The 18,841-nt window shown below is 47.3% G+C and overlaps 2 protein-coding genes across 2 annotated transcripts; one reads left to right on the top strand and one right to left on the bottom strand.

Moving 5' to 3' along the window:
- The first annotated feature begins 4,236 nt into the window (after nt 1–4,236).
- LOC123049947 (aspartic proteinase CDR1-like) lies at nt 4,237–5,653 on the top strand. Its single transcript, XM_044472800.1, has one exon. The coding sequence runs from the start codon at nt 4,292–4,294 to the stop codon at nt 5,651–5,653; it is 1,362 nt and encodes a 453-aa protein (XP_044328735.1). The 5' UTR covers nt 4,237–4,291.
- A 679-nt stretch (nt 5,654–6,332) lies between these two features.
- LOC123054468 (secretory carrier-associated membrane protein 6) lies at nt 6,333–10,599 on the bottom strand. Its single transcript, XM_044478249.1, has 12 exons — nt 10,344–10,599; nt 10,084–10,203; nt 9,930–9,992; nt 9,807–9,840; nt 9,573–9,695; nt 9,356–9,418; nt 9,179–9,272; nt 8,632–8,677; nt 8,458–8,525; nt 7,897–7,945; nt 7,663–7,728; nt 6,333–6,785 (listed from the first exon to the last, which is right to left on the bottom strand). Exons 1-12 carry the CDS (start codon nt 10,401–10,403, stop codon nt 6,753–6,755), a joined length of 819 nt encoding a protein of 272 aa, XP_044334184.1. The 5' UTR covers nt 10,404–10,599; the 3' UTR covers nt 6,333–6,752.
- Nucleotides 10,600–18,841: the final 8,242 nt, after the last annotated feature.

The following is an 18,841-nucleotide window of genomic DNA, read 5'->3' as shown; positions in this document are numbered from 1 at the left end:
CACAACATGATCAACCTGCACCACGGTCGAATCCCACGCCAAGACCACACCCCCACGGGTGTCAGTCGCCGGAAGGTAAGCAAAGCCATCATACGATGGTCCGATACATTGCATGATAGTAAATTGGTCTACAACATCCAGTTTCGTCTCCTGGAGACACACCATATTACACTTGACCGATGAGATGAACTCCCTCACCGCCTTCTTTTTCGCCGGGTTATTCAGGCCTCGCACGTTCCAACATGTAATCGAAGGGCTTGGATCCATTCAAAAGCATGTGGAAACTCCATCTGCCTGACTGGACAAGACTACACAGCCAATGCCAACGTGTTGCCTCCCTCAAGCTCGGGCCGTGGTGGTAACATCTTGCCGAAGATCGCAGCAATCACGCGCACATGTTGCTCACGGAGTGGTGAGTCAAACAGCTCCTTGAGCTCCTCCACAACCGCCTCATCTGGCTCCAGGTCCTCCGGAACCAAGCCAAGTGCCCTCAACAGTACATTCTCTGCCGGCGTTGCCTTTGATGTAGCATGCATCCCGGACCTCTTGGCAGCTCTGGTCGTGGGACGGGGGGTGAAAGGCTCCGCCTCCGATCGAAGGGACGATGCATGAACTTCCTTTAGGATGGGTGGTGCTAACCTCTTGATTATGTTAGAGCAGAATGTCTTCATCCGTCCATACGCAACCTCCTCCTGCTGCAAAACTCCCTTGGCTCCCGAGGAGTCCTGCTCCAAATGCACCGCGGACTGCAGAGCCACATCCCTAGCGCCCTGAGCTTCAACTTGCCCTCCTTGTGCGTTTGCATGGTGGGAACCATCGCCATGCATGGGTGATAAGACAGCCACGTCCCGCACCTCCAGGCATGCGCCAATGGGAGTGAAGCCATCTCTACCTCGCACCCCGATGAGCCAGCAGGTGGGTCTACGCCTCCAGCAGAAGCGTGCTGGCAATCATTGCCAGACAGGGGTGATAGGCCGATCGCGTCCTGGCCCACCATGCATGGATGTTGTCCGGTGCATGCAGAGGGGGCATGCACCAATGGGTCCCTATCCACGACCTTATCCTCCGTCTTGTCCCCGTCCGAATCTGCCAGCACTGCGGCCGGGCCCTCCTGCGACTGTGGAGTGCACTGGATAGGCTCCTGCTCCTCGCCCTCAGTGTTGGTCGCATCAGCCTGGACAGGGATTTGAATCGTGCCTGCTCCCACCACCGCGTCTTTGGGATCCGAGGCGGGGCCATGTTCTGGGTCACCTCGGGTACCACCACAATTGAAGCCAGCTGTTGCCGTTGGCCCTCTACCTCCTCCATAACCGAAACGCCCACATGCGCAGAGCCACGATCCACTGCCAAAGCGTCTGGCGAAAGTTCTCTAGGCCCCGAGCGAGCTGCGCCTGTCTGATCCTGAACCTGAACCTGATCCTGATCCTGAGCCAGCCCAGTCAAACGGTCAAAGGCTGAGGTCCTGACCGCAATACGGTCGCTTACGTGGCCCAGCTGACGCGCCGGGGCCACCACCGGCGAATCCTCCATGGCGGGCAGCTTCCACTCCGTGGCCGCCATTGCCGGACCACGGCCGTTGCCGGCAGCACTCACTCCGAAGCCTCCACGCCCCGAGCTCGGACCACCCCGTGAGTCCCGAACACCGAACTGCCATGACCGGCGGCGAGCGACGGCTCCACCGCCCCCATCCATGCTGCCCTCAGACTCCGGCAAACCGCTCTGACCACTGCTAGAAGACCCGCCCCCAAGAAACCATGGCTCCTCCGCCTCCGCGAAATCCTGAACTTGCACGAGATGAACGAGGACTTTGTATTGCAGCAGCGCCGGCTGGGAGGGCCGCACCCCTAGGCCAGGTTCGGGCACCCCCAGCCACCGGAGCGTCGGGATCGCCTCCGGGTCGGCCGTCCACGCCGTGACCTTGAAGGAGGAGAGGTCCGCACGAGAGCTCGTCTCCGGCGCCATCGCATCCACCAGGCAGGACGATCCCAGAATCCGCTCCACCACCTCCAGCTCCCACGCGTGCGGCGGGATGCCCTCCAACTCAATCCATACCTTGGATCTGAACACTGAATGCACAGCTTGGGCTTGCCGATTCCACTGACGAAAGAACAATCTGACCCCACGATGATCCACCACCGGCATAGCGCAGAGTCTGTTCCTATGCTCCGGGCGCGCGAAGACAATGAGAAAATCCTCCGGCCGGAAACGATGCACAGACACCCACTGCGGCTCAATGCCCACCTTGACCTGCAGCACCTCGAGAATGAACTCCGGCGAGATATCCTTCCTAGCACCCGCCGCGTAAGCCACCATGGATAGCTGCAGCCGGCCTTCAAGCCCCTCCATGGATTGAGAGCGGCGCACGATGCAGAGCTCCGACGGGTCGAACTCCTCGTCCACGGGAAGCACCGGACGCGGCACCGGGTGATGACGGGGCCAGACCGGAGGCCTAGGGGGCGACGACGGAGGCGGCGAAGGGAGGCGAGGCCAGACCGGCGGCACAGCAGCAGACGCAGGAGGCTGCGGCGAGGGAGGTGCCGCGCCCCCCCCCGACGCCCCCCCCAAGACCGCGGTTAGCAGGAGCAGAGCCCATGCCCCGGCGAGCCACTTTCTCGACGACGAGCCTCCGAAGCTCCTCCGGCGATGATGGGCTGCGGGGCCTCTTGCAGTCCTGAGATCCATGACCCGACAGCCCACACCTGAAGCAGACGATGTCGTTGGTGCAATCCTTCCTGTAGTGCCCGTCCTGGAAGCAGCGGAAGCACAGGACCACCATCTCCGGCGACACCTCGCGGGGAGGGGGGGAAGGCCGCGGCTGAGCGCGCGGCGGCTGCGCAGCCGGGTCATGGCGACGCCTCCACTTGGCACGCCCAGTGGGGGGCGGACGCTCCCACGGCACCAGCTGCAGGCCCTCGACCTCAGCAGCCCGTGGCCTCGACGAGGCCTCAACCCCCTCTAGGGCGGCCGACGACGCCGAGCAGGACGACAGACCAAGGCCAGACACTACAGGGCGCTCCCCTACGGGGCGCGAGGTCGCGGAGTGCGAGTGCGGGCTGGAGTCCATGGCGGAGAGGGAGCGGGGAGGGTGGCCGACGCGGCCGGAGTGGCGAGCGCCGGGAGAGGTGGATGCCGGCGCCGGAGTGACGCGCGGCGGTGCTCAGGCGCGGAGAGTTGTTTGTTGGGCTGTGAATCAGTGAGAAACTGCGCTCGGCTTTTTCCACTGCTGCCGTTCATGCTTGATTGTCATGAAATGTGTTTGAATATCATGGCAAATCATGATTTTTTTTTCCACAAATATATGGTAGTTTTGTTCATTAGAGTATGACAACTTTTTGTCATGTGGTATGGATTTCCTCGATTATTTTCAGGGAGTGTTTTTTTCAGTCCAGTGCAATTTTAGGCCTTTTTGTTTTTTCTCTATTTGTTGGGAGAGGCAGAAGCGGCTTTCGGGACTACAATATGGTAATTTTGTTTTTTCATTCTTCAAGGCAATGGCGTTTTGGGGCTGGTACGCTGGAGGCGAGTGGAAGCATGTCGTTCGCACGTGGGGGAGATCGTAGCGAACTAAATTGCTTGTTCGCTATCGGCTCCTAGATCGAATGAAGCGCTCAATCTGGCTCCTCCCCTCGCCGAACGTTCGGGCATTATCGGGGTCCTCAGTTATAAGGTCCGTTTGCTATCAATACCAAGAGTTTTTCACATATAAAAAATTTACCAAGTGTTTCCGTCTAAAGAAATAGTCTACCATAAAATAAATCCCCGCACAAGAAGAATCCCAACCCTAGCCGCTGCCATAGCTTCCTTCTAAGCCACTGCGTCGGCCCCTCTCTCTTTCCCATCCAACGATCTCATCGTCTTGTTTTCTTTACCTTAAATTTATGTTTTTCGTGGCAACGTCGATGAGGTGGCAGTGGTGATGATGTGTTGGAATAAGGTCTTTTCGGTCTCTTTCTACCTCGACGACATCCGATCCAACACTGAGGAAGAGCCTGTGAGAGTTTGTGTTCCCAAATCTGTTGGTTCCCTTCAAATCTTGGCAGTTGATGTGTCTTTCAAAGAGAATCTTTTGTGTTGCTATGTGGCATGGTTAGCTGAACTGGTGGTGATCGAGTAGTTTGGAAACACAAATTGGACACCGATCACACACACCTCAACGGTCGGCTAGCTGGAGAAAGAAGGCCAGGAAGCATTGCACTCCTAAGTTCATCACATATCATATAGTATATATATACCTCCTCCACCTCAAGCTAAAACCTCCACGAGCCTCTAGCTGAAATCAAATATTCACAGAATGCCCTGTCGTTCCCTCCACCTTATCCTCGTGGTTAGCATCGCCGCTCTCATCTCCGGCGATGTAGCCGCCATCCGTGAGCGTGAGCGTGAGCCCGTCGCTGGTGCTGCTCCTCCTCCCGGAGATGGGCGGGCTGGATTCTCTCTCCCCGTCGTTCACTGGAGGACCATGGCAGAGGTCGTCGAGGAGGAGATCCAGTTGGCAGCCAATGCCACCGCCAGCGCAACGGAGCAGAAGTTTGTAGTGCCATTCCGCCATCGCCGCAGGTACTCGTTGTACCTGGTGCAGCTCCGCATCGGCGGCGGAGCTGCCGGCCGAGTCCCGTCAAGATACGTGCTGTTCGACACCGGCAGCGACCTATCGTGGACGCAGTGCGTCCCTTGCCAGCGCTGCAACCGGGGCTATTATCTGCCGCTCAACGCCATCAAATCCGGGACCTACCGGCACCTCTCGTGCGAAGATCCATTGTGCGAGCACGGGACTGGCACGCAGTGCTCCATGAACTACGTCTCTCCGGGCGCGACCGATGACCTGTGCCTGTTCCGGAGGAGCTATGGCGACGGCAGCAAAGTGTCAGGCTATGTAGGGTCTGACATCTTCCGTTTCGGTAACAGCATCGCGGGCGGCGGCGATGGCTACAGCTTCGAGCAACCTGTGGCCTTCGGCTGCGCGATGTATGAAAGCACCAGCGCCGTAAGAGAATACAGCACTGGTATTCTCGGTTTAGGCATCGGTCCCCTTTCGTTCGTCGCCCAGGCAGGCGTGAATAAATTCTCCTACTGCGCTCTGTCACCGGAGCGAAATGATCTCCGTGACGAGTGGAGGAAAACCACAAGCTATCTTCGGTTCGGCGATCATGCTGTCACGTCCGGCATGAGGATTCCGTTCAAGCAGGACGGCTATCGCTACGCCATCAGCCTCAAGAGCGTGACGTACCGGCGAGGAGGTCGCATTGATCAGCAGCAGCCCGTGCCCATATTCCTCCGTGAAGAGGAGGCGGAGCAGCTGCCCATGCTGGTGGACTCCGGGTCAGCGCTCATCTGGCTTCCCAGTGTCATCTTCGACCCTCTGCTCAAGAGGATCGACGACGAAATAGCTTTGGTCAGAGTGTCCGATCCCACTTCTAACCCCAACATCAACTGCTATTTTGGGGATATGTCAGATGTCGAAGCGGTGTCGGTCACGCTCGGCTTCAATGGAGGGGCAGAGCTCGAGCTGTTTGGAGATACTCTCTTTACTGAAGGTTCAGCCGGTAGTTACGTTTGTTTGGGGGTTGCCGGCGGCGAGCAAGCTGCACTAGGGATGATTGCTCAGCGTAACACCAATGTTGGGTATGATCTATCCAACAGAGATTACTTTTGATCGTCATGTATGTGCCTGAATATGGCCATAGCTGCCGAGTGGTTGTAGCTCTGTCTGCCAGAGCTGTAGTGAGTGGTAGTAACTCCCGTCAGACATAAATAAAGGTCCTGTGATCAGAATATCTAGTTTATAACAAAATAGTGATGTTTGTGTTTGTGGGCTCTTCATGCTATCGATGCTTTGATTGATTTACCCTTTGGAGGTGCTTCAAGGATTTCTAAGATCGCTAATTTCTTTAAAGAATGTGTTTGAAGTCGAGAGTGGCCCTGAAATCCTTCCAGCTAACTAACGAAGGGTGGGCGGTACAACCGCAAAAGAAATTGAAAATTTTAATTCAATTTTTTTTCTATACCTGTGATACCCGGGTGAATAAAAATTGCAACAACTCAACTCCAACTAAAAGCAAACAGTCTCACAAGTGAGACCAACAGCTGTTGCGATAAAGGATCGATTTTATTGACTCAAAATGACGCACCAAGTGGATACAGACACGATAGCACACATCCGGCCTGTACACAACTAAGATGCACAGAGCCACACCAACGCACACACAAATAAAACACACCGGCAATGAGCAAAGTCATCAAAGACCAAAGCTATGCCTAGGCGAGGAAAAAAATCCTAAGTTATTAAAGAACGGCTGTTAACAGGATATATTTGGGGTCAACGAAGCAGCAGCTCAATAATAGCATCACATCAAGTGACACCGGACGAATTTGCTATAACTGGACAATTGAGCGTACATCTAGTCCTCCAAAGCACAATAGCAGAGCATCGCCACTAATTCTCGAAAGAACATGATTCCTGCCTAGTTGTTCATCTTCGTTTAAATACTGATTACTTGTAATGTTCACCGACATGCCAAACTCCCAAACGAACTACCAGATAACACACGAAGCACAGCATATAAAGAATCTCAACACCCCATCTTAGAGAACATCATATAGTAGCAGGGCTACCCTTACATACTCCATTCAGGCTCAGAAGTATTCTTTGCTAACCTTTGGCAGAACAGAACATAGACTCAAGGTGTACTGACACATATGAACAGAATCACTGCTGCTTGTAGACTTCCGAAATTTTTCCATCCATGACCGCTTCACTTATGCCCTCGGAAGTACATGTATACTTTCTGTGGCCACCGAGGAATAAAGAATAGAAAATGGTATTAGTACTGTATTCTCGCATAATGCATCTGAACAAGTACCATGATAACAGACCAAACACAAATAAAGGGGGTGCTCACAATCAAACTGCTTGTTATGCAATAGATGCATCAATTATGGGTTATGACCTATGGATTAAGACATCGGTGTTTCATTTATTTGCATGCCCATCCAGAATGATGCCCAAACAAAAAGATAGGTACTATCACAGAATGCTTAGGATCTCACAGGAGCCAGCACCCCCTAACGTCTTTACCAGATGCCCACATAGGGATCTGTGTGCCCAGATGTATTTGTTTTAGTACGTTCCCGTGCTACAACAATGCTTAGAAGTTTTGCAAGTTCTACATCTTTATCGGATACCCATCAAGGGAACTAGCACATCATATGTTCCACATATTCTACAACAAATTTCACTAGTATAATAATTTTCCGTGCAGAAAATTATGACAATTATTTCTCAACTATGCAGAGGCACAGCTATAAGCATACTCGTGTCTTGGCGAAGTTCACTGGATTTAGAACAAAAGGTTTTATGTTATGCAACATACTCCCTCCGTAAAGAAATATAAGAGCGTTTAGATCACTACTTAAGTGATCTAAGCGCTCTTATATTTCTTTGCGGAGGGAGTATTAAATAAAAAATTGCATTCAGTTGCTGTGAACCAAATACACATAATAATCCATAAAAACTGAAATATATGGAACACCTACTAGTCCCTGCATTTCGTGCCCTAGATATGACCAGTATGTGAGCATACGAAGAAAAGACGTACATAAGAACAGCCAAGAAGATAAACCAATAGAAGGCCAGAGGATGTTAATTGAGAAATTATCTCTGACCTGAAGAACCCCGATGCTCAGCAGTGTCTCCAAGCAAAATAGTGCAAACCCCACGAAGTAAAAGATCTGCAAAAGCAAATATTTGATACTTAATGCCCTATAAGTTGATACTTGGAGATAAAGTTACTTCACAGTGCTTTTGACATATTCAAGAGATCGCGGGCAAAACATGTCCAGCTTTCTCACTGCAAGGAGGTGTGAAGGGAACAAGGTACGAGGGAACAATGTTCTCACCCCAATTATCAAATGCTCAGAGAAAGTGTCGATCGCGGCCAATATGCCCCTGGAGAGAAAAGTAGAAAAAGCTTATAGTGGGTACCTATGAAGAGATATTGGTCTTAAGCTAAAAAATAACAGGCATCCATTTCCTAGTCAATACTCAATATCAGCCGGCTACATACATACTGGTTAAATACAATGTAGAATGATAACATATTCCATCAGTACTGAGATATTCAACTGTCAGTCAGTCAGTTAGTCCAGAACACTGGCACTAGATCATGCTAGAAGAGCATACGCAAACAATTTATTACAGATCTTGTAGGCACATAGTGAAACAGGCAATTCAAAATTTCAGCTGTCTCAATACGATGGAAACCACAGAATAGTGAGACCACATGTACAACTATTATGTATACAAGTTTGACTTTTATTAATTGTTAACATCCTGTTGATTTCAATAAAAATACCCTCATAGTATGGTGGTCGCCAGTTGTTCCAAATAGTAACACTGGTGCAATAGAAATTTACCACAGTAATTATGATGTGCACTGAATAAAAGTAGTGGTAGCTTACGTTAATGATTTCCCTTGGAATACAATTGGTGGAGCAATGGCAGCAATTATGCAAAAACCAATGTGGATCTGCACCAAACAACAAGAAAAATGTGGCCGTGTGATAAGAATAAATACAACAGTTGAAATGTCAGACTCAAGAGGAAGTTAAATAAGCTTTGCAGGCAGATCTTACCAGGTAACACAGGAAAAACCATCCAAAACTGAATGCACTGTTAGTCCTGTTTAAAGAAGTAAATGAACATATCAGATGCTTCTACACATCATAATGCACAGTTCAGTTTTTCTCTTAAATTGTAAACAATTGGACTGAAAAAGCAGTCACTTCTAAAATCTGTCATACTATCAGCTTAGGATGACTGTACCCATCAATTGGTCACTTATACATGAAATGGAAACAATTATGTGTAGCTGGTGCAGGTCCACCAAAATATTTTTGTAACTGTCGTAGCTATCACATGCATCATGAATTGTGTGTATAAGAAATTTTTCAAGGAAATTATGCAGAAGTTCTAAACTCGCATAAACTGCCCTTTAATAGTTTCGGTCGATAGAAACAATGCTAGTAAATATTGCAGGTCCGCATAGAACATTTAGGGAAAAGAAATACAGTCTTTGTGATGTGCGTAGGTGGAAAGCCCTAAAATAAATAATAAATTCACTCACGATGTCCTTTTTCCATTGATAGGTGGAAGTGCTAAAGTGGTACCATGATAGCATACCTCATTGCACGATAGAGGGGTCGATACCACATCAAGTAAGAAAGGGGAATTCCAAGCAAAGCATAGATTGTAGCAAGGAAGAACAGCTTTGAATCTGCAAGCGTAAACAACCCAAGCATTCACATCACCCAATGTACAAGAACACCCAGGCATTCATAGGTAGTGATGAAAACTCACCTCCCTCCTTGATCCAGCAGACTATGACAGCAATAAAGTTCCAGGAGAGGCAGAGCACAATTCCTGCAAATTAAAATAACACAAAACCGAAACTATCATAACTATGTGCCTCTGAAATGAACCATATTTACAACCTATAACACCACAATTGCATAATTCTACTGCCAAACTGGAGATACAAAAAAAAAAGCACCACCAGCAGTCAACAAGTACATACCAAGCCAGCTTGCAAACGCCAGATACTGTAACTTCTGCACGTTTGCAGGTATCTCATTGGCGATGTCATGGTGGATAATCGGGAAAAAAGGCGGCCAATTCTTCTCCTCCATGGGCACTCCAGCTGCATCAAAGAAAGAAGAAAAGGAAAGCAGAAATAAGCACACTACTGCTAAGTGCTAACACAACTCATAACTGAAACACAATTGACACCACCAACGAAATAGCGGCTCACCATTCTTCAGCGATTCCTCCCTCCTTTTGATATCCTGGAGCCACAGAACAAACGCCGTGAGACACCACACAACCTAATAAACTAGTAGTAGAGTTTAAGGGCAAAGAGGAGAGTAAACCCCACCGCCTCACGACGCCTCAGATCTGATTCCCACGACGAGAGCTCCCTCGCCTTGCCATTCGAGTCCTGCGCGGCGCACCAGAACCATCAGATTCGTGCAGCCGAACGCCGAGTGAACGAAAACTAAAAAGGATAAGTAGAGCGTGAAGCGTCTTACGCCCATGTTGCCGAGGGGCACGTCGACGGTGGCGTCGCCCCTGCTGCCGCCGCCGCCGAAGCCGACGGGCTCGGTGGGCCGGAAGCCGTGCTGCTGCTTCCCGCCGCGGCCTCCTCCATTCTGCAGCGCGACAGAAACAACACGCGGGAGTTCAGATCTGCCGAACCACTAACCCGCCGTAGGCGGCAAGGGTTTTTCCGCAAAACGAGGGGGCGATAGATGAGCGTATAGAGGGGAGAGGGGAGGGGAGGTTGGCTCACGGAGAAGGGGTTTTCGTCGCCGGCGGTGCCCTCGTCGAAGGGGTTGGGGTCGTGATGCATGCCGGGCTCGCCGCTGGGTCGCTCGGCGTCGCCGCGCGGTGAGGGGGCGAGGGGGAAAGCGGCGGTGGTGGACGCGGGTCGCTTCCAGTCCAAGCAGTCCGTTCCCTTCTTGGTGCTGCTTTTCACGTGACCTCTCTGGGTGGAGTGCGACGCGACTGGACTGGCGTGGGTTCGGGCCGCTTCACACGGGTCGTCGTTGTCGTCGCAGGTGCGTACCACCTGCAAGTAAGCCCATTATAAGCCCCCTGTTTTTTTAGTGCTTTCTAAGCCCCCTGGTGATCAGTCCGTTTAGAGAATTGGCCCGTAAATCCTGTTAATCAATCTGCTCGGTCCGATAATTTGGGCAAAATCACTAATCGAGGAATAAGATCACTCCCCTTCTCAGGTTGTGACAAGTGCCGCGTTGCATGTGCTCCACTTGTCGCAACTTAGAGTTTTCCCTTTTTTCATATCTATTTATTTAAAATGTTTTATTTCTTAAACCGTCCATCCAAATCTCAAATCATTCTCATCCTTGAATTCCTCGCGTCGAGACCTTCAAAACTAGATCCCATGTCGGTAGGTTTTGACAAATTTAATTTTACTAAAACAATCAAACTTTTTTTCCTTTTCGGATGCTGTTTCCGTGAGGCACGACTATGCCTCTCGCGAAAGTAAAACCGTGCCTCTCATGGAAGAAGAAGAAGAAAAAAGAAAACACGTCTTTTTTTTCGTTTCTGAGAAGCACGGCCGTGCCTCTCGTGGAAGAAAAACCATGTCTCTCACGGGAAAAAATTCGTTTTTTCACGCATAAAATCAAAAAAAATTGTCGCAATGCTAAGAAAGAATGGTGGAAAACCGATAAGTTGAAGAAAACCAGAAAAACCATCTAAAAACCGAAAACGCATGCGAAAAAATAAAAATAAATAAAATCCGAAGGGAGAGCACAGAGCGCGACACGTGGCGGGGGCTGACAACGCGCCAAGCGGCGCTATATGTTTGTTGGGGAGACTCCGAAGGAGTGCTCCTCAACTAGTTGCTCTCTAATTTGGGGTGCCCCGCCGACTCGCGGAAGCGAGATGGGCCAGCCCACGCATACAGCAGGTCATGGCCTCTATTTTGTTTTTTTTCTGTTTTCTGTTCTCATTTTTTACTTTATTTTTGTAATTTTTTATACTTTAAAATAACATATATGTATATGTGTGTTTGTATATATTACAAAAAATATTGTACAAAACACATTTGAAAAATGTTGAACAAGTATTTAAAAAATATTGAATAAGTATTAAAAATGTTGAACAAGTATTTAAAAAATGTTAAACAAGTATTTGAAAATTTTGAATCTTAACCTAATAATAAAGAGAGGGCTGCTTCTCTTCGTCCATCGTGGATTTTCCCCTAGAGTTCACATGAATTACCTCTTATGCCACCGGTAAGTGGGAAAAACGATTTGTTTTTTTACTTATAAGTCCGTCGTTGGTTTTGATTCAATAGGCAGCGATCCTCCCACAAATCACAAGTGCATGGCCACCTCAACTGGCTGGATGCTTTCTTCTACCTAGGACACCCAGGTTTGACCCCACATTCTCTCCTTTTTCTCCCCCTTTTCTCTATTAAACAGATGCCCCATTGGGCCGGCCCAGTGCGGCCTTCAACACTTTTTCTAAATTCGTTTTGTATTTTTTTCTTTTGGCTTTATTTCGAAATACTCTCAATATTTCAATTATAAAAATCACTTATATGTAAACTTTGAAAAAATATTAATCATGCATGAAAGAAATGTCAAACTTGTATAGAAAAAATATTTCCATTATATACAAAAAAACAGTACAGTGCATATAAAAAATAAAAAAATATTTTTCTTTTTTTAAATGTTAATCATACATTTAAAAAATGTTAAATGTGCATAAATATTGTTTCCGGTGTATAATAAAAATGTATAGAAAAATATACAATGTGCATGGAACAAGGTAGACATAGAAAATATAAGCTTTTCAAAAAATATTATCATGTATTTAGACAATGTTAAACGTGTATATGAAAAAATTTCCTGATGTATACAAAAGATGTAGAATGTGCATAAAAAGGGTAGACACCAGAAATAAATATGTTTTAAAAAATGTTGTCCATGAAATAGGAAAGTATTAAAACATGTATATATAAAATGTTTCTGATGGAAAAAAATGTACAATGTCGCCGATACAAGATTTACTTAAACCAATGGCTTGAATTCAATTTTCTCATTGTTTTAAATTGTTCCCTTAATGATTTTTTAATAATATTGAATTTGATATGCAACCTTGATCATTTGGTATGCATGTCCTTACAAATTGATTGTTTTCTTGGAGTTGTCTAATATGTTTTCAACCAAATTAATACTTGACTTTGATTACAAATAAAAACACATATATCAGGAAGAAGAAAAAATGCTCCTATGCACATGCTATCATTAATTAATAAAGCATACTTTGCTATTTTCGTCGTAATGCAAATATTTTTTGGGCATCAGCGAGGAGGAACGACAACAAAAGCGTAAAGAGAAACCTGCACTAGATAGATATTTTTACTGCCTATAAATTGGAAACACCTTGAATACACTTAAAAAATCATCACATCTTTATTTTTTGCGCAACATCACTTATCATGTTGTTTTCCATGTGGCATCATGCAAGATTTCAAGAGATTTAATGATGTCTCGAGAGTGTGTATGAGAGGTAATTTTTTTCTCTCCCGTTGCAACGCACAGGCATGTTTGCTAGTAAGTATTTAAAAAATGTTGAACTAGTATTTTAAATATGTTGAACAAGCGTTCAGACAATGTTGAACGTGTATACAGAAAATGTTGATCACTTATTAGAAAATGATGACTTTTTATGATCATGTATATCAAAATATTAATCAAGCATTTCAAAAAATTATGTTGAGCAAGTATTTCAAAAATGTTAACCAAGCATTTGGAAAACGTTAACTGTGTATAGAAAAAATGTTAATCATGTATTAAATAAATAATGAAAAAAATTGATCATGTATGTAAAAATGTTAATTAAGTATTTGAAAAAAATGTTGAAAAAGTGTTTTTAAAATGTAAGCAAGCATTTAAAAAATGTTAAAAAGTATACAAAAAATGTAGACCATGTATTAAAAATGTTACAAATGTTGACCAGGAAAAATGTTGACCATTAATTAAAAAATGTGTCGAAATAAACATAAACTAGAGAAAAAAGAAAATAAAAAATAAAACCGAAGAAACAAACGCAAAAGAGAAAACAAAAAAAGAACAAAGGAAACAAAGAGAAACTGAGAAAAAGGAGAAAGAAAAGAAATATGGATAAAAACAATGAAAAAACAAAGAGAAACCAAAATGGAAAACAAAAAAAAACAAAAGTATAACAACGAAAAAAGGAAACCGGAGAAGAAATAAGAAACCAAACAAAAACCAAAAAAAACAAAAAAATGGAGAAAACATCAGAAAAACAAAAAACACTGCTCTTCTCCTTCTATTTGGTCGCGGCCTGCTTACTCAATACGAACTTGCATTTAGCTCAGTGGCGACAATGCTGCGTAGCAACCAGCAGATCATAGGATCGATACCTTGCACTCTCCCTTTTTACAGATGCTTCAGCGAGAGAAACTTTTCATCTCGCTTAATGCGATAAATAGTCACCGCGAATAATTTGAGCTTGTGAAGCTTCCGAGGTGACGACGTACCGAGCTCACAGTCCAAGGACCCAAAATTAGGGACGAATGGAACCGTCCATGGGTCTGGCTCTCAACGGAAGCAAAGGCTTGGCCTACCTTCTTTTCTAACCCAGAGGCCACAGCCTCGTTTAATTTGAACTTTTGAACAAACCATGTGCGAGCTCCACATGCCTCTTCGCGCTTCCCCAAAAGCTCGAGCTGGGATCTTAATTAACTAGGAGAGGCCGCGTCTTGTGTTGTTTACGTTAGTTGCACTAAGAAAACTTGCGCCGATGGACAGGGGAAATTTAAAGGGTTCCACACACTGACACACACGACATGTTGTAATATTGTCTACGGTTTGGAGAGTGGAGTATGATCGATCCATATATTGTTGATATGTGTGGTCAATGTGAAGACACTTGCTTTTCTGCCTCTTGGTGGGGATCCAAAGTCACTACTAGGAAAGTTATAGTACAAGTGACTTTTAACCAACATCAACTCCTTTTTGGCCAGTGAATGACCTTTTTTTTAGAACGAAGACGCAGATGCGTCCGGCTTTAAATCAATAAAGCTCACAACATAGGCAGTGTAGCATAACACCAAATCTTACAGACTCAAAAGCCCTCGGGCCGAGCATACGAAGGGAAGTCATAGGGTTCAAAGCTAGAAGGGCCGCGAGCGAATACAAGGCCCATTGGCCATTAACAGAGCACGCAGGCTCGCGAACAAACAAAAGGGGCCACTCCACAAGGCAGTAGCGGCTGGCTCCCTAGCCAACACATACACTTGTTGAAGTCGTGTTTGGGAGCGCTTCATCATCTGAGCATCCTTGCGCCTTCCCAACGGACTCCACTGCTGTAGAAACAAGTTGCATTTATAGATAACATTAGCTGGATGCGACGGGAAAATGTCAGTTTGTTCCGAATCAGCCAAAGAGCCCAGAGGAGTGCCCCGGCACAACTCCACATGACGCGATTGTCGCTCCCCTGGACCGAATCAAGAAGACCGGCCAGTTCGCTGGTGGATCGAGGGTCCCACTGAATTCCAACCGCTGTACGAGCAGCGCTCCAGGCGAACCTGGCCAACGGGCACCTAAAGAAAACATGGTTCGCGTCCTCGGGTGTCCCACACACCGCGCAAGGGCCCGTAGCCGGACTGTGCCGTTTAGCAACATTCACGGACGTAGGTAATCTGTTACGGAACATTTGCCACAGGAAAACTTTGATTTTGAGTGGAATACGCGCCTTCCAAAGGCCCTTGACCACCAGTTGTGTCGGCCCATGGCAGAGCTTGTGGTATAACGAGTTGACCGTGAATTTGCCGGACCCAGTGAGCGCCCACGTCACTGTGTCAGGCGAATTGGACGAGCTAACTAGGTCAAGCAATGCCGCATAACTCGCCCGCTCTTGGTCATTAAGCCCGCGGCGAAAGTGGACGGCCGGGGGGTCGAGGCTAAACCGTCCGCCACTCTCTGGTTCGGGTTGACGGCTATGGCGTATAAGTCCTGGTATTCCGACCAGAGTGGCTGAGAGCCCGCCCAAATGTCTAGCCAGAACCGTGTCGATCGGCCATTTCCGACGGCAAACTTTTCCCTCATGGCAAAGGTCGGCTTGATGGCTTGGATGTCATTCCAGAAGGGTGATCCTCCCGCAGCCCCTTCGAAAAAATTCCCATTTAGGAAGTACTTCGCTCGAAGGAGGTCCGCCCACAAGCCCGTTGCCCCTTGCGACAGCTTCCAGATCCATTTGCACATGAGGGCGATGTTGAGCAGTCTGGTGTTGGTAATCCCAAGACCTCCCAAGTCCTTGGGTCGGCAAACCGCCGCCCATTTGACCATGTGATATTTGCGTTTCAGACCCGTTCCTTCCGAAAAGAAACGGGACCGCCAGTGAATGACCTAACGGGACGACCGGGCGTGTTTCTTTTTCTGGGGAGAAAGGTCATCATGGCTAGCTTGATTAAAATCAAAGTGTTACATCGTCCACAACCGGTAGATTAACCCTACCAAGCATAGGTAGCTGATAATCCCCACGTGCAAGGAATCATCGTAGCAATTTCCAAAGGTGGAAGTGATAAGTATGGAGTGTCGAACCCACAAGGAGCTAAAGGTAAGATCAATATTCTCTCAAGTCCTATCTGCCACTGATACGACTCTACGTACACCGAAACTTGGCTTCCATCTAGAAACGAGAAATAAAACTACGTTGTGGGTATGAAGAGGATAGCTTTGCATGATATCGGAGAACTAAAATATAAAAATAGGTGCTTTTATCATAAAGTTCATATATATCACCATATATTACAAATAGCGAGTGTGGAATAATGATGGATCGGTGTGCGGAATTATCTTAGGCAATTGTTAACAAGATCGGTAATCATTATTGCAATTTTATACGAGGGAGAGGCATAAGCTAACATACTTTCTCTACTTGGATCATATGCACTCATGTTTGGAACTTTAGCAAGCATCCGCAACTACTAAAGATCATTAAGGTAAAACCCAACCATAGCATTAAAGTATCAAGTCCCCTTTATCCCATATGCAACAACCCCCTTACTCGGGTTTAAGCTTCTGTCACTCTAGCAACCCACTGTAAGCGAATCATGAACGTATTGCAACACCCTACAGCAGGAATCCTTCACGTGTGCGTGGCACGGAAGGAACCATAGGACAACACCAAAATAAAACATACAACTCAAACCAATCTAGATCATCAATCAACCCAAAAGACAAAATAAATCTACTCAACAAATCATAGGATGGCAACACATCATTGGATCATAATATGTGGCATAAAGCATCATGTTCAAGTAGGGGATTACAGCGGGGTGCAGGAGAGTGGACTGCCGAAAAGCGACGAGGAAGGTGATGAAGATGGTGATGTTGATGTTGATGAAGATGGTCACCACGGGGATGGTTCCCCCGGCGGCACTCCGGCGCCACTGAGAGAGAGAGAGGGGGAGAGGGTCTCCCCCTTGTGCTTCCTCCTCCATGGCCTCCCCCCTAGATGGGGAGAGGTTCTCCCTCTGGTCCTTGGCCTCCATGGTGATGATGGCCCCCTCCGGCTTCCTCCTCCATGGCCTCCGGTGATGATGGCCCCCTCCGGCAGGGTGCCGGAGAGGGCCTAGATTGATTTTTTGTGGCTATAGTGTTGGGGAACGCAGATATTTCAAAAAAGTTCCTACGATCACGCAAGATCTATCTAGGTGATGCTTAGCAATGAGAGGGGAGAGTGTTATCTACGTACCCTCGTAGACCGAAAGCGGAAGCGTTATGACAACGCGATTGATGTAGTCATATGTCTTCACGATCCGACCGATCCTAGCACTGAACGTATGGCACCTCCGCGATCTGCACACGTTCAGCTCGGTGATGTCCCACAAACTCTAGATCCAGATGAGGTCGAGGGAGAGTTTCGTCAGCACGACGGCGTGATGACGGTGTTGATGAAGTTACCGACGCAGGGCTTCGCCTAAGCACTACAACGATATGACCGAGGTGGAAATCTGTGGAGGGGGGCACCGCACACGGCTAAACAAATCAACTTGTGTGTCTATGGGGTGCCCCCTCCCCCGTATATAAGGAGTGGAGGAGGGGAGGGCCGGCCCTCTCTATGGCGCGCCCAAGGGGGGGAGTCCTACTCCCAGTAGGAGTAGGTTTCCCCCTTCCCCAGTTGGAGTAGGAGAAGAAGGAAGAGGGAGAGGGAGAGAAGCAAAGGGGGGCCGCCCCCCCTTCCAATTCGGATTGGGCTTGGGGGGGGGGGGGGGTGCCCCCACCTTGGCCGCCTCCTCCTCTCTTCCACCATGGCCCATTAAGGCCCATTAACCCCCCGGGGGGTTCCGGTAACCCCTCGGTACTCCGAAAAATGCCCAAACCACTCGGAACCTTTCCGGTGTCCAAACATAGTCTTCCAATATATCAATCTTTATGTCTCGACCATTTCGAGACTTCTCGTCATGTCCGTGATCACATCCAGGACTCCGAACAACCTTCGGTTCATCAAAACACATAAACTCATAATACCGATCGTCATCGAACGTTAAGCGTGCGGACCCTATTGGTTCGATAACTATGTAGACATGACCGAGACTCATCTCCGGTCAATAACCAATAGCGGAAACTGGATGCTCATATTGGTTCCTACATATTCTACGTAGATATTTATCGGTCAAACCGCATAACAACATACATTGTTCCCTTTGTCATCGGTATGTTACTTGCCCGAGATTCGATCGTCGGTATCTCAATACCTAGTTCAATCTCGTTACTGGCAAGTCTCTTTACTCGTTTCGTAATGCATCATCCCGCAACTAACTCACTAGTCACATTGCTTGCAAGGCTTATAGTGATGTGCATTACCAAGAGGGCCCAGAGATACCTCTCCGAAACACGGAGTGACAAATCCTAATCTCGATCTATGCCAACCCAACAAACACCATCAGAGACACCTGTAGAGCATCTTTATAATCACCCAGTTACGTTGTGACGTTTGATAGCACACTAAGTGTTCCTCCGGTATTCGGGAGTTGCATAATCTCATAGTCATAGGAACATGTATAAGTCATGAAGAAAGGAATAGCAATAAACTAAACGATTATAGTGCTAAGCTAACGGATGAGTCAAGTCAATCACATCATTCTCTAATGATGCGACCCGTTCATCAAATGAAAACACATGTCTATGGCTAGGAAACTTAACCATCTTTGATTAACGAGCTAGTCAAAGTAGAGGCATACTAGTGACACTCTGTTTGTCTATGTATTCACACATGTATCAC

The sequence above is a fragment of the Triticum aestivum genome, chromosome 2D (genome assembly GCF_018294505.1).
Source record: "Triticum aestivum cultivar Chinese Spring chromosome 2D, IWGSC CS RefSeq v2.1, whole genome shotgun sequence".
Taxonomy (NCBI): domain Eukaryota; kingdom Viridiplantae; phylum Streptophyta; class Magnoliopsida; order Poales; family Poaceae; genus Triticum; species Triticum aestivum.
The sequence above is the reverse complement of the archived record's forward strand: the minus strand, read 5'-3'. Positions and strand labels throughout refer to the sequence as shown.

What these genes read in the sequence shown, in the direction of transcription:
- LOC123049947 (XM_044472800.1), top strand. Translation starts at nt 4,292, where the DNA reads ATGCCCTGTCGTTCCCTCCACCTTATCCTCGTGGTTAGCATCGCCGCT.
- LOC123054468 (XM_044478249.1), bottom strand. Translation starts at nt 10,403, where the DNA reads ATGCATCACGACCCCAACCCCTTCGACGAGGGCACCGCCGGCGACGAA. An exon ending in CCCCTCTATCGTGCAATGAG is followed by an intron (nt 8,678 to 9,178) that starts GTATGCTATCAT and finishes TTCTTTAAACAG; the next exon opens with GACTAACAGTGCATTCAGTT. An exon ending in TTCCAAGGGAAATCATTAAC is followed by an intron (nt 7,946 to 8,457) that starts GTAAGCTACCAC and finishes TTTTCTCTCCAG; the next exon opens with GGGCATATTGGCCGCGATCG.